Raw genomic sequence first — 15,506 nt, 5'->3', positions numbered from 1 at the left:
CCACAACTCCACAACTCATCCCAAAAGTATTAAATGAAGCAACATCCATCTTTCCAGAGAACACAGTTCTTCCACTGCTCCACAGCTCAATGCTGAGACAGAATTTCTAAAATGCCTAAAATTGTTGCATAATGCTGCTTTAATTTTAGACTAAAAGGCTTTTCAATAGTAAATTCCCATTGGTGTTCCAATTTAGTCAGCCAAGTATACATAATGTACTATAACAGTGCTCTATTTAGTGGTCTAGATTTGCTAATAGGGCAGTTTCGGACACAGTTCTAGTGTTTGTTAGCTTTGTTAGCTTCATAGCTCCAGTTCTTTCAGGGTTATTTAGTGAAAGAAATGATTCTATAAAAACACAAACTTAATTTACCACTTCAGGGTTTAATTGGGAATGTCCCAAACTGATCCAGGCATATTTCAATGGATGGAAGTAATGGATCAAGCTGTTCTAGCAGAGTGCCCTTTGTGCCATCAACACACATTATATACAGTAATGCATCTTACATTCTTGCCTTTATTACTTTTATTAATTTGTTCTATGTTATCACTTTAAGAACACCTTTTTGTGTCCATTTGGCACTTGTATTTAAGAGTCTACTGTGATTTGTGGACAGGGCACAAACTGCACCAAACCATTTAAATTTCTTTACCTATTTAAGCAAAAGAAACTCAGCTGTAAAGATTAGGCCCTGGGTTGTTTATTAAACGATTAAATTGGTCATTATCAAGAGTTCAGGTATTACTCAGCAAAAGGTGCACCAACAAGACAGCAGTATTTATTCATGTTTTATAATCCATTTCAACAAAAAAGTGTTACTTCATATTGAGAACTTTTAATATGCTTTTGCTTTTTGCTTTTTAATTTGTGGTAACAAATGTGCAGTGGAATGTATTACAGAAACTAGGAATTTCATAACATAACATCTAGAATGAATTAACTTACAATAAAACACAAACATCAATACAAGTATTATTCTTAAAACACATTTATTATAATGGTACAACAGTCAGAGATTAATAACACCATTTTCAGGGTATTGGTATAAAAGGGGTAAATGGGTAAAAAAAAAAAATGCCGTATTTACTTTTTTTGCAACACAGTATAATCTATCCAGTGTAAATATATAAAAGGAAGGACTTTACAAATATAAAGACTACAATAAAGATTAATTCGACATTATAAAAACACAGTGGTCACTAAAATACAAATAAACATAACTAGTTTACTGTAAAAAAAGAAAAACTTACGTTAAAAAGTGATTTCAAAGTTTTTATCAATGAATACAATTAAGGGAAAAGGATAATTTTAAGTAAGCACTTAATTATAGAGTCCATCAATTCTTATGTAAAATTTACTAGACAATTTGCTGCTTAGTAACTTGTCCTTTTTAAAAAATAAAAAAAAATTCAGGTTAAAAAAATTGTACCTTTTTTCTACAATTTCATACTGAAGTGTACTATTGTTATTTACAGTATTTTATGAGGAGCAGGAGATATTATTGAACCAGGACGATGTAATCAAATAAACAAGAACATCCTAAAATGCACTATGCGTTATGTACTCTGAATTCTAAAGGGCAAGTATATTGTAAAACAGTGTCCCAGGCATAAGGCAGTGTATTCATAACCACTATTACTACTGTAATAACATTCTGTGACGGAGCTTCATGGAAGTTTACATCTGGTTTCCTTCACCACTCAGAAAGCCAAACTGAACTGAGGGATTCCCCCTTAAAAGACTAAAGAATATCTAAGGTGTTTTAAACTAAAACTCCAACCACAGCCGAGACGATCGTTTAAAAAACCTGCTGAAAAACTGGAGATAAAAGTTTCCTGAGGACGAAAGTGAAGGGCGACACCGTTTATCCTGGACACTGGAATATTCTCATGACTTTAACGATGACCATTAGCTTAACTGGCGTTTCCTTCTCTTGGGTTCTGGACCTCAGTCATGGTGGTGGCGCTGAGACCAGGCTGGTAATCACACAGCAGCTTCCGGTACTCCTGCCTCACCTAGAAACAGACATAGAGGAGTGTCAGACAGAGTGTGCAGTCCAGGCTAAGGTCAGATCAAACGAGCAGTCATAGGTGTGTCCACTGAATAACCCCTGCCCCTTCTGAGACACTTTACTTGAATAGGATGCACCCAGATACTTCTATATTTAGTTTCTATAGCAACTACTGAGCTACACCATAGCAACCATATTAGCAAATCACCACCTGGGATGGGGATGCTATGGCAACCACATAGCAACTTCACTGCGATGTTACAACAACACCTAGCAAAACCATAACATCCACCTAAGAACACTATAGCAACCTCATTACAACCACTTAGGCATTAGGTATCCACTGTAGCATCCACCTAGCAACACCAACCTACTAACCACAATGTAGCAACACCATAGTAACCATCAAGCAATGCTTTGGTCACAACATTAACAACCACCTAACAACACCATAGCAGCCAACTGTAATACCATATCAACCACCTAACAACACCATAGCAGCCAACTGTAATACCATGTCAACCACCTTACACCATTGCAGCCAACTGTAATACCATATCAACCACCTAACACAATAGAAGCCACCTTTAATACCATATCAAACACCATGGCAGCCAATTGTAATTCCATGTCAACCACCTAACACCATGCAGGCCAACTGTAATACCATATCAACCACCTGACACCATGGCAGCCAACTGTAATACCATGTTAACCACCTAACAACACCATGGCATAGTGCTGGTTTTTTTTTCAACATTTACAATTAATGATCAATTATATAAGCTGCTTGAGCTGCTCAGTTATTGATTTCCCCTCCATGTTGCTACCATGCCACAGACCAGACAGGACAGAGTCATGTGACCACAGGGGTGGTAGTATGTTTTTAAGGGGACGGTCCACAAGTCCGTTAGAGGTTCTGAATGTCGGTTTCAATTAATTTTTGATCAATTGATCAGCCTCACCATAGTGCCACCAAACAACTCCACAGCAACAACCTAGCAACACCATAGCAACCATCTGAAGAACCATGACAACAACCTTCCAAAAAACAGTTTCACCAAATTTTCAGTTATGCTGAACTGATGTTTTCAACCCAATAAACTACCAAACAGTAATTTGGGCTGAACAGAAGCCATTGTCAGTGTAGCAGTACAGTAGTGACTGACCTCCTTATTAAGGACACAGTGGATGAGGAAGATGAAGGTGCCCTGCTGGGAGTTGAGGAATACGAAGAGTATTAACAGGACTTTACTGCAGTCGGTGAAAAAACCCAGAATCCAGGGGCAACCGAGGATGAAGAACTGGACCACGGTTTTAAAGACGACGATTCTGAAAAGAAAGAAAGTGTGAGAGTTTTCAAAGCTTTACAAAATAATCAAGTGCAGATACCACAGCTAAGACGTCTATGTGGGGCCTGCATGGGGAACCCAACTGGGAACCAGAAAGATTTATCCTCAGGTTCCATGTTGGCTCCACATATGGATGCCCACCTGGGTCAGTGATAGGACCAGTAGGAGTTAAACATGGGCCCCATGTGAGAGAAAAAGTGGGCTGTAACGATGGGGCCATTTCGGAAAGCTCAGCTGGGTCCCAGTAAAAACACATATACCAACCCACTCAGACACCATGCCCACCTGGATCCCACCTGGATCCCACCTAGCCCACGTTCCACCCATGTGAGCCCAACACGAGAATATTGTCTGGGTATCTTAACCCTTACCCCAACAATAGTCCAGTTGAGAGATTTGAGTTTATATAGATGGTTGGTAAAGAAGAGGTCTTCAATTCTGGACCTGAACTTTGTGATCCTTAGTAGGCGTGACCCTACATGGCCAAACATTGATGATGGCCAGTCAATGATAAAATCCTATACTAGAACTGGCTTGAAGGTCCAGATATAATGACCTGGGCTGTAGAGGAACCTCAATCGAACATTCTCTTAACCCACATTTTCCAGTTCTGTTCTCAGTTAGGTCAACAGTTCAGTAAAGTCTGATGTTTATGTATAGTCAAAGTGTGTGTGTGTGTGTGTGTGTGTGTGTCCTACCTGGTTTGCTTTATCTGGGAAACTTGACTGTTCAGACGTGTCAGAGAGGATCTGAGGCTGTTAGCAATCAAACTGAAGAGGATGACGTTGGACTGAAAACCAAAAGACTATCAATTCAAGTTTATTTCTGAAGCTGGACAACTCTGGACAAAATTATTGGGACATCTGCTTATGCAAAAGGTATTAAAATTAGTTTATCCTACTTTTGTTGGAGCAACTAACTGCCTCTACTGTCCAGAGAAGGCTTTCTACTAGATTATGGAGCATTGCTGTGAGGATTTGATTGCATTTAGCAACAGCAAGAGTTAGTAAGGCCATACCAACTTATCCCAAAAGTAATGGATGGAGCTCCACCACCATCATTCCAGAGAACACAGTTCTTCCACTGCTCCACAGCTCCTCAATGCTGGGGGTTTTTATACCCTCCTCTAGCCCACGCCTGGCATTAGGCAGCATGGTGGCAATAAGTTCATGTTTATCTGCTCCAGAGGGTCCTATTCTATTGGCAGTGCGTCTCTACAGACTGTGTTGTGTTATATACTATGGTGTGTTTTACTAAATGCTCTGATTTATGTGGTCATATCCTTAATCTAAGATAATCAATCTCTAAAAACTATGTCCATATTTAGCAGCTACTGTAAAACCACCAGGTCCCAGTGGGTTGCACTTACTGCCAGCATGAAACAAACAGGACCCAGAAAGCTCCAGGTGTAGTATTTCTCCTTCTTAAGCCAGCATCTACAGACAAAAAACACACCGAATTTACAAAAAGGTGATCTGTAGATGCTCACAGCTGAACCCAAACCCCCACCGCCACTGAAGCTCCTTCACACTCACTGTTTACTGCCATATCCACCAGATGCCACTCCGGCAGACACGCCCACCACCACCAGAGCTATCGTATACCCAGCCGCAGTCAAGGGCTTCCAGCCGAGCACCTCCTTCTTACTGAGGCGTGAGAGGTTCTTCACAGAGATGAAGAGCAGCACAGCCTCAATGGACATCCACACAAAAGCAGAGAGGAAGAGGAAGTGCAGAACACCTGCCAGCACTGCACACACCACCTTGAGAGAGAGAGAGAGAGAGAGAGAGAGAGAGAGAGAAAGAGAGAGAGAGAGCAGTGAATCAAACATTAGCTCTAAAAATAAGCATGTGTAGGTAAAGACACTCACCTGGTGAGGCTGGGTGTAGGTAATGACCCCCCCCCTTTTTTTGAGGTTGTGTGTTGGTAGTAGGTAGGTAATGACACTCACCTGGTGAGGCTGTATGTACTGCAGGAATTCTTGTGTGAGCAGGAAGAGGAGGTGAGCCGACAGCAGACTTATACACAGGTTGATCCGAGCCGTTTTGGTCACTCTTGGGTTCCGACGACAGAAAAAGAAGGTCAACAGAGCCAAAACCAGGCACACCAGCCCCACTGTTAAGGCCACCATGTTGATCAGCTCCAATACATCATCAGTCTCTTCACACTGTGATAAATGACCATACAGGTTCTTGTTGACTTGGGCTGTTTTGCGAAGACTTGTATCTCACAACCAGGCCAGGCTAAATCACCTCTGCTTACCTCCTGGGGGTTGGTCTGCATGATGAGAGCAAACGTTGACAGGTGAGTACAGGAGCACACAGCATGACTGCTGTTGACCTTTGTATATGTACAGCCATCTACCACCCATTCCTTTTCCTTCCAATATACACAGGAGAGCGTACCACTAGAATTCAATTCCTAGTCAAAGGGAAACAGCAATTAGCCATAACATTAATACCACTCACAGGTAGAATGGAAAACATTGATTAGCTTCATCTACAGTGGCTCCTGCCAAGGGGTGGACATATTAGGCAGCAAGTGAGCAGTCAGTTCTCAAAGTCTCATTGATGCTATCCATGGAGGTTCTACCTCACAACCTACAGGATCTGCTGCTAATCTCTCAGTGCCAGATACCACCGGACATCTTCAGAGGTCTTGTGGAGCCCATGCCTCGAATGGTCAGATCTGTTGTGGTGGCACAAGGGGGACCAACTCAATATTAGGCGGGTGGTGCAAATGTCATGGGTATTTATATGTCCTCCCAACAAAGGTGTTCTCAAAGGTGTCCCCAAAGGTGTCCCTGATATTTTGTGAGCTACTGGAATACTGCACTTTTCAAACGGCTACGTCCAGCATGATGATGCAACATGTCACAAGGCAAAAGTCTTTCAAATTGATGGACATGACAATGGTGGGCCTTTTCCACACCAGATCTGAATCCAGTATCAGAATGTGGTAGACTGTGGAGATTCAGAGAATGGTAGTTCCCCTGGAAAATCTGCTGGACTTGTGATGCATTCATGTCAAGGTGGACCAGAATCTCAAAAGAATGTTTCCAACATCTTGCAGAACAATAAATCCCACAATAAATTGAGGCTGTTCTAAGAACACAAGGAGGCCCTACTCAGCATTTGTGCAGAATTTCAACAAGACTAGATTTGCATAAAGAAAATGTCAATGGACAACCAGGGGTTTTCAAAACAATCAACAAAAATGACAACCGTTGAAAAACCCTGGTAGACCAACAGCCCTTTCGATAAACTGCACTTTCTTCAATGATCCAGGTGCCCCAGGTTTTGCAGGACATGATTACTGCTATGCTGGGCTGAGACTTTTGTCAAGACCAGCTCATCACAAACACAGCTATTTCAATGTCAGGCCCAACCTATCAGTCTTTCTATGCATAACACATTAAGAAATACATGTGTTTTCAGTACCAGCAATCAGTGAACAATTACAAGATTTATCCAGATCTAAGGGTTGCTATCAGTTCTAGTGATCAACATGGAAAGGATGGGAACTCACAGCTGTGTGCTTCAGGGTGAAGTTGACTGGTTTGGTGAGCTTTGTGTAGTTGGTTTTGGAGAGCGTGGCTGAAACCACAGCAGACCTCAGAAGCGCCATTGTGTCAGTAGTTGCACTGAAGAGGCTGGAATTGGAAATGTTGGTGTAGCTCATGAAGGTCACAGCTGCATGTCCTGAAGTGCATTAAAAATCACACAGTAAGTAGATCCCATTTATATCTGTGTAACACATATCATCATGCACTTACACCGATCAGCCATAACATTAGTACCACCTAATATTGAGCAAGATCTGACAATTTGAGACTCCACAGGACCTCCGAAGATGTTTGCCCAAAAGTTTCTGGCGCTAAGACATTAAGTCCTGTAAGTTTTGAGATGGGACCTCCATGGATCACGTCAATGAGCATTGGTTGAGCATGACCCTGCCACCTGGATGTTCCTTAGGGGCACTTTTGGTGGGTACTGACTAGTGTTGTAGTCAAAACCGCTGTAGCCGAGTCCAAGACACCTTTAAGCCTGATCATTATTCAACGTTCGGTTTCTAATAGCCGCTACCTCAGACAGATGCATTGGACTCTGATTGGTTTTGAGACAAGGCGATTCCAGACAAGAAAATTCCGAATGAAGCTGATGCTGAGATAGGACCGCTCATTTATGGAATATATGTATGAATATGTATGTATGTATATGAGCAAGTATATATAAAGCAAGATTTTAAACATGTTAAGAACTAACTGTGATCTTACCTCCATTCAGGTCATTTTTAGAAATCCCAATAAGATCTATGTCCATTTGAGCATCCGCTGTTACGAGCTGAGGGTTTTTCTTCAAGTTACAGTTTGGTCCAACTACAAAAACACGAACCTCTAATAGAAAAACATAAGATGGGTAAATGGGTTCACAGCTACATTCTAGCCATGCCATAAAAAGACATGTAGTGATAAAACTACAGATGAGAGAAAGCTAAATCCACAGATTCATGCTGTTGATAATCTGTTCAGGTTAATAGATAATACTTTACTCGGATGGTCCACTGTAAATACCTCATAGATGCTCCCCTGACATTCAACTAACATTCAACTTGAACTCTAAGCTGTATGTAAATGACTGAATGTCTTAACACTAACCTTAACCTTACCTTTACCCTTTTAGGATTAGGCTTCGGATAGATTTGAGGTTTAGGTAAGGGGTTGAGTTTGGATTTAGGCTTGATTAATAGGTAAGGTTAAGGTTAGGTCTGATGAGTTACCTGTAGTTTGAAGGGAGAAGCTAACAGAGTAGTTGGTCTCTGTTTTCATCACCAAAGTAGACACCACTTTCTCACTGGCTCTTAGCAGGGCATTGAAAGAGGATATACGTTCTTCTTGACTCGCTTCTCCAACAAGCAGGCTTTTGTCGGTAAGGAACTCCAAAGTGTCCTTCACTACCTATTCAGTGATGATCAGAGAGAAGCTGGAATGGATGAACTGGAATACTGTGGTTCTACTGACAGTTATCTAGTGTAATAGTGTATATAACACTCCTGTATCTCCATTTTTGACAAAATCCTTTTCCATTGAATGTCAAGAAGGGTTTCTCCTTCTTCTGTAAGGTTACGATTATGGTGTTATGAGTCTGATATGAGTAATAGTTCCTGCTAAACTACCACCAGGCCCAACTTTCTACTCACATTCTGTGGAAACACTTGAGTTGTGATGTTTTCAATCTTGCTCAAGAGGTTGTTTGTACAATCTAGTGTAGCATTAGTCTGGAAAAAGAATATAAAAGCTATATTAGACATTTTTGAGTTTGCTGAGTTTGCTCAGTTATGGTTATTAAGAATTTTAGAAATACTGTGATTCTCATGATATGAGTCATGTCCCTTCAGACCTTGCAATCTCCAGAAACTGTAATATTCAGACCTGTGAGTTCAATATAAGAGCAACGTTAAGATGAGCTACACTACTACTGTATATTGTGTAGTGTTCACAAGCCAAAACAGTATTGTACAGTCAGTTCCTACAATACTGGACAGCTTCATGCACCTTTTTACTGTTTACTTAGTGAAGGACATGGACATGGAATGCCTCTAAGCCATTGGTTTCCATCCTTGGTGCCGGTGAAGCCCCTGCCCTCCATATTTTAGTATTTACTCGACTCCCAACACACCTGATCCAGCTAATTAGCTCATTAACAAGCCCTTCCTGTGTTGAAGGGGGTGTGGAATCCACTAAATCCTCAGGGCAGGGGGTTCTCCAGGACCAGGGTTGGGAACCCATTCACATTTATTCATTCTTCATAGTACGAATTTTAGAGTGGGTCACGTTTCACATTGTTTCTGGGCAGCAGTAAGATAAGAAGTTCTCTTTACCGTTAGCACGTGAACATCCGTAGGAGTCTCCAGTGGGCAGGAAGCCATCGGGTATGGAAAATCCAGAGTCACACACACAGCTGCCATCAGAAGCATTACAGTAAGCATTGGGCCCGCAGGAAGACGCACTGCAGTAGGAATGACCTGCAGACATTTAAAAAAATGTCCAGTAAGTGCTACTTCTCCATTGTCCTATAAAACCCACAGTGAAAAGGTGGATTTGCTACTCACGCGTAGAGAAACATCCATTGAATGAATCCAGATAGTAAAGGTAGAATTCTCCACAAAAAGCACGCTTCAGGAGCCTTTGAGCATAAATGCATCCAAAACTGTAACTAATGCCTAAGTGACATGTTTCTGCATAACTGTCTGAGGACATTGTGGACAGACCACTGCACGGTCCCAATGATAGGATCATGTTGGAGCCACTAGAATTGGTAACACAGAAGTCGTTTAAGACATCTCCACCAATACCAATGAAGCGGTACCACCCCTGCTGGATATTATGGTCATTCATTGGCCAACCAGGGAAAGAGTTTGACTTAAAGCCAGTGTTCCTCCAGGGGTCAGACAGAGTCTTGTAAGATTGGCAAACATCTGAGAACAAAAATCATGAAGAGAAATGTTTAATTTGCAGATTCACTCATCCATTAATCTGGCAAAGGTTCAGAAGACACCTTTTTATTTATTTATTACCATAATAAAAGCAATCCCTCCATTGTCTGTCTTTGTCGTAGTTAGCAGTTGTGCTGCACCACATGGTGTGGTGTTCCAAACTAATACATGAACTGTAAGAATTCCCCTTATAAATGAAAGGAAATGTACATGGGTCTTCTTTAGCTGCGCTGCGGACAGTGAAATTGTCTAAAAATGAAGAATAAAATCTCACTGTTACAGGATTGTACTGTTGAAACAAACAAAACTCAAACTTCAGTCCACACCCAGCTCCGATTCTGGGCTTATTTGTGGGAGGGGCTTATTTTCACAGTTTTTTTTGGTCACTAAATTTCCTCCTGCTGATAAATTATACAGTAACTGATTACAGATTGTGTTTCAAATGAACTCAACTTAGTAAAAAGGGTTTTTTTTCTACTTCTGTATCTCAATATCTCAGTTTGGTCAACAACACATATAGAGTTGAGCCTCAAAAACATTACTAAATGAGCTCCAGCAGAGCTGATTAAATAAACTAATTAAAGGTTTTATAGTATCTTTAGTCTGTGCTTATTTTTAGTCTATGTCTAAAGGTTAATGAGGAAAATGTTGTTATCTTAAGAGTTGTAAGTAATTGCACAGGCCAGATAGCCTTGTAAAACTGGCACATATCGTAACAGTCATGTGACCCAGTTCAGACTTAAATCTGTGCCATCTAGATAATTCTCTATCTGATCAAATGTAATTGTTACTTTTGTATTGTTACTTATCAATAATTAAGAGATATTTATATTGTGTGCTTGGCTGTAGGCTTTACTTACTGTAAACTGTAGTACTGCTGTTTGTGACTGTTGTTATCAGAACCACACTGAGCCCTAGAAGAGAAGAACAAGAATTACTGGGACTTGGAATATCAGGTATATGATGTTTCAGATATATTTGCCCTAAACATCACACCAACCAGTCAGTTCCAATCTTCCAGAATCTAAGCTCCTACACCATTCAGTAAGATTCTTGTGAATCCCTATAACCCTCAATCTTTTTAGACCTGAAAGTCTGAATAAATCTTGATTTTCAATAAAGATAATTTAAATATATACATTATAAAATAGAAACCTAATATAAAAAATATATATAAAATATATATATATATAACCCCATATTTAATTATTCTGAAAATGAAAGCAGTTGATGTTCTAGACCAGTTCAACCTAGTTTATTGCTTGTTACCACAAGATGTTTTTTTTTTTGAAGGGACAAAACACTTTTTTACAATGTACCACCCCTGTATCACCCCTACCAATTATATAAAATCTGGAGTCTGCAACATCACTCCTACCAATCAGATCATGCCCAAAAGAGTCTGGAACATCACACTAACCAATCATATTCAGTCTAACAGAGTCTGGAACTTCTTACTAATCAGATAAAATCAGAGTCTGAAACATCACACCACCCAATCATATCAAATTTACTAGAGTGTGGAACATCAAACTAACCAATCAGATCATTTCCAAAAGAGCCAGATAAAATCTAACAGAACCCGGAACATCTCTTCAACCAAACAGATCAAATCTACCAGAGTCTGGAACATCACTTCAACCAATCAGATCAAATCTACCAGAGTCTGGAACATCTCACCAACCGATCAGATCAAATCTACCACAGTCTAGAACATCACTTCAACCAATCAGATCATGCCCAAAATAGTCTAGAACATCACTCGAACCAGTCAGATCAAATCTACCAGTCTGGAACATTACTTTAACCAATCAGATCATGCCCAAAAGAGTCTAGAACATCACTCCAACCAATCAGATTTATTTTTTTTCAATAAAAAAGTTCACTGCAAAGTGTTTTTGGATTTTGGTCCATTTGCACCTTTTATTTTTAAGAGTGTAACAAAACTTAGAATAAAGATAAAGAAAAAAAGCAGTTGGTAAGGGTGGCAAAATACAGACACGTCTTCAACAGATCATCACCACCACTTTTTACAGAAACCTCAGACCTAACATCTACCCTTCCTTTCCACTGTAATCAGAGAGGGGGAGAAGGAGGGAGAGAGAGAGAGAGAGAGAGAGAGAGAGAGAGACAGTAATGTCAAATTATTGTTAACTCACCTCCCAGAGTCACTACCTCACTAAGCTCAGGAAGAGGAAGCTCTAGTCTCAGGGTGGGTCAGGACAGGAAGAGTGATCCTTTGAGTTTGTCTTTGTGACAGCCATTACAAAAGCAGCCTCTTTCAAGATCACTCAGCCCTTCTAAATGTTTCTATAGGTTTACATCAGTTGTCATGAAAGGCTAATGTAGCTGTTCCCAAACATTACAGGGCAGTAATAAAATGGTTATTGCTATGACATGTAGCCACACTCACAGCTGCTATATTAGTTTACAGTCTTGATTTAATCTTACTTTAAAATCTTGACTGGTTTGGTCTTTGCTGGTGCTAAAATTACCATCTAGGTGCTAACGTCTTGACTGTCAGCCCTGATAGCAACAATAATGTGGCCTGAAACTGGTGCAATTTGTGGAATCTGGAGTCTGGAACATCACTCCAACCAATCAGATCATGTCCAAAAGAGTCTGGAACATCACAATAACCAATCAAATCATGCCCAAAAGAATTTGGAACATCACTCCAAACAAAAAGTCTGAAACATCACACTACCCAATCAGATCAAATTTACTGGAACATCATACTAACCAAAAGAGCCAGATCAAATTTACCAGAACCCAGAACAACCAATCAGATTATGTCAGAAAGAGCCTGGATCATCACTCCAACCAACCAGATCAAATTTACCAGAGTCTGGAACATCTCACCAACCAATCAGATCAAATCTACAGAACCTGGAACATCTCTTCAACCAATCAGATAATGCCCAAAAGAGTCTAGAACATCACTCCAACCTATTAGATCAAGAGTCTGGTAGATTTGAATTTGTGTGGCCCACAAACTACTTGGAATTATGGCCCAGACCTGGGCTAGATGCAATTTTTGGAACCTACACAGAGCTTGTCTAGTCCCTGTAGAAAAGTATTGCCAATACAATAGGACTCTCTGGAGCAGAAGAATATATATTTAAATATATAAGCCCCCTGTGCCAGATATCATGGAATCTCGACAGCAACACTGCTATCAGGATTGGTATTAAAATCACAAGGTTACAAGAGTAATGCTTGATTGTCTTGGCCTTTTTTATTGTGGCGCTAATCATCATTAACCTTTTATTTTATTGACATATAAATCAATCCTGAGTCTGAAGAATTCGTTTTAAACACCTCAGTTTGTGTTTTTAGCTTTACCAGTGTTTATTGATTCCCTGATCGATTGTTACCTGATTTGCTGTCAAGTTGAAACAACCACAAATATTTGGACACATAGAATGGGACCTTCTGGAGCAGATAAACATGAACCTACATTGACCTACACTGCATTGAGCTGTGGAGCAGTGGAAGAACTGAGTTCTCTGGAATGATGGATGAATAAGTTGAGGATTTGGGGATGAGGTGGGGTGGTGATCATCCTTCAACATCCAACAGCAATGCTACAAAACTTTAGAAAGCATTCTTACCAGTAGACAGTAGAGGCAGTTACTCCAACAAAATACCCTTGATTAAACAAACAACAATGAATAAGCCTGTGTCCCAATACTTTTGTCAATACTGTGTTAATATTATAGCTTGCTGTAGGCTTTGTTTGCCGTGGTCCCACACTGTTAAGACATCTTTTGGGCAACACTGAGTTTATCTAGCTTTGCAATCACCCTCACTTGTCAAGCTGTCATCGTGACATCACTGAAATACCAGAAACGACCTGAGGTTCAAAATCTGCTACGCAATTTCACACCAGAAAGTGTTATGATAGCTAATGACACTAATATGAGCCAGAATCTAAAAATGCAAGTACTTCATATATGTCTTTAACAGACGTTTTATTACTGACACTTTGCAAAAAGTTGCAAAACTTCTAGAACTGCGTTGGAACTTCTTAGTACATCCAGCATCCCCCAGCCCAGGAACTGAAGTGTTTTATCACACTTCTAGTCCTTAATGAAATGCTAGAGCCCTAAAGTGAATGGGGTGATTAATCAAAAAGATAGAAATGTCACCAACCAAACATGAATGATGAAACCCTAGAAAAGAATAGAAGTAAAACTATCTGAAAACAATCAGGATAGTCCAAGCACCCCAGCCTTTACTGGAGTGCCTGTAACTGAGTAAACATCACCATTAGCTTTCCTCTAGTGGTGCTTCAGGGGTTAAATGATGAGAATAAAGACACTCACATGATAGAAAGGAGCTCATCTCTCTTCACTCTTCGCAACAGAAGTGACTGTGCAGACCAACCACACAGATATTATACCACTAAATGACACATCCTGATGCACATGATGCTCCTACCCAATGACGATGTTCAGTTTTGGGGGAGGGACTCAATTCTACCATGTGAATTTAAACAAACAGTGACTGAACAAATGCATTATGTAGCATTTTTAGCAGATCACTTTAGAATCAGTTCTAATGAAGTAATATTGAACCTCCTGACATATATTTTGACCGTTCAAGCTGCAATGGCCCAGATTGATCACTACACTCTTAAAAAATAGGTCCTACAAAAGGTCCCATGGTGCTATGGTGATTCCATAGAAGAACCACTTTTAGTTCCTTTAAGAACTATTTTGTAAAGGTAATGTGTGAGACAAGGTTCTGTACCAGTGTAAATGTTCATGTTACAAATTGTTACTCTATGGAACCACAAAGAACCTTATAAAGCACCTTACCACTGTAGTAGACCTTTGGTTTCCAATTGGACCTGAAGGCCCAGGTTGACAGGCTACATTTATATATATATATATATATATATATATATATATATATATATGCTGCTTTTGTTGACTTTGTCAGCAAGACTGCACCCATCCGTGCAGTGAACACACACATACACACTAATCAAACACACACAATGGCCAAGCATTGGGCAGCCAAGGGCCCAACAGTGGTAGCTTCAAGCCAAGCCCGGGTATCCAACCCACAACCCTGTCATCAATAGTCCAGAGCTCTAACCACTGAGCCACCACTGCCCCATAACAAAGCTGCTTCACTAAAGCGGCAGTTAAACATAGTTTCAGACAGTGTGAACAAATTAGCATCAAGACTGTGGCAGAGTGGCTAATGTTGTTCATGGCAGAACACAAAGCTTATATGAGGAGCAGTGAGCAGCAATGTGCTGACTGTAAAAATGCAGAGGTTAAAGAAAGTATGAAGAAATTATGGTGAGAACTTTAACAAAATGGCTAGGATCTCTGTAAAGTGTCTGTTCATGTTCATGTAAAGTGGAAACTATAGCTTCCCAGTTCTTCCCAGAAACTGAAAGAGTGGTCATTAACGAGAGTTGTGAACTGAGTTCAACTATGTTAAAAATGTCATAAATTTTTTTTGGTCCAAATAAAATCATAGTTTTGTGTGAAAGGGACCTTAGCACCCAACCCCCCAGCTGCTGCCTGGAAGCTGTGGTGGCTGCCCACTGTTCTGGGTATGTGTTCACTGCCACAGATTCCACAGATGCCATGGGTTAAAAGCAGAGACTCAATCTCTGTTTCCAAAC

General features: G+C 40.3%; 1 protein-coding gene across 2 annotated transcripts; it reads right to left on the bottom strand.

Annotated features, from left to right (window-relative positions):
• Positions 1-973: 973 nt before the first annotated feature.
• Positions 974-14,243, bottom strand: LOC140536054 (adhesion G protein-coupled receptor E3-like). Of its 2 annotated transcripts, XM_072657677.1 has the most exons (17): positions 14,188-14,243; positions 10,720-10,773; positions 9,941-10,108; positions 9,476-9,841; positions 9,245-9,388; positions 8,764-8,795; positions 8,564-8,641; positions 8,144-8,321; positions 7,641-7,760; positions 6,893-7,065; positions 5,627-5,785; positions 5,316-5,531; positions 4,900-5,126; positions 4,734-4,800; positions 4,063-4,154; positions 3,182-3,344; positions 974-2,016 (listed from the first exon to the last, which is right to left on the bottom strand). In XM_072657677.1, the coding sequence occupies exons 1-17, from the start codon at positions 14,204-14,206 to the stop codon at positions 1,915-1,917; spliced, it is 2,358 nt and encodes a 785-aa protein (XP_072513778.1). In that variant the 5' UTR covers positions 14,207-14,243; the 3' UTR covers positions 974-1,914. The 2 variants fall into 2 exon arrangements, with proteins under 2 accessions (XP_072513778.1, XP_072513779.1); XM_072657678.1 differs by lacking the exon at positions 9,941-10,108.
• Positions 14,244-15,506: the final 1,263 nt, after the last annotated feature.

The sequence above is a fragment of the Salminus brasiliensis genome, chromosome 15 (assembly GCF_030463535.1).
Source record: "Salminus brasiliensis chromosome 15, fSalBra1.hap2, whole genome shotgun sequence".
Taxonomy (NCBI): domain Eukaryota; kingdom Metazoa; phylum Chordata; class Actinopteri; order Characiformes; family Bryconidae; genus Salminus; species Salminus brasiliensis.
Note: the sequence above shows the minus strand (reverse complement) of the source record. Positions and strands in the feature narration are given on the sequence as shown.

Coding starts and splice junctions, on each gene's coding strand:
- LOC140536054 (XM_072657677.1), bottom strand. Junction 5,786..6,892: donor TCACCCTGAAGCACACAGCT/GTGAGTTCCCAT, acceptor CCCTTTGACTAG/GAATTGAATTCTAGTGGTAC. Junction 5,532..5,626: donor TGCAGACCAACCCCCAGGAG/GTAAGCAGAGGT, acceptor CATTTATCACAG/TGTGAAGAGACTGATGATGT.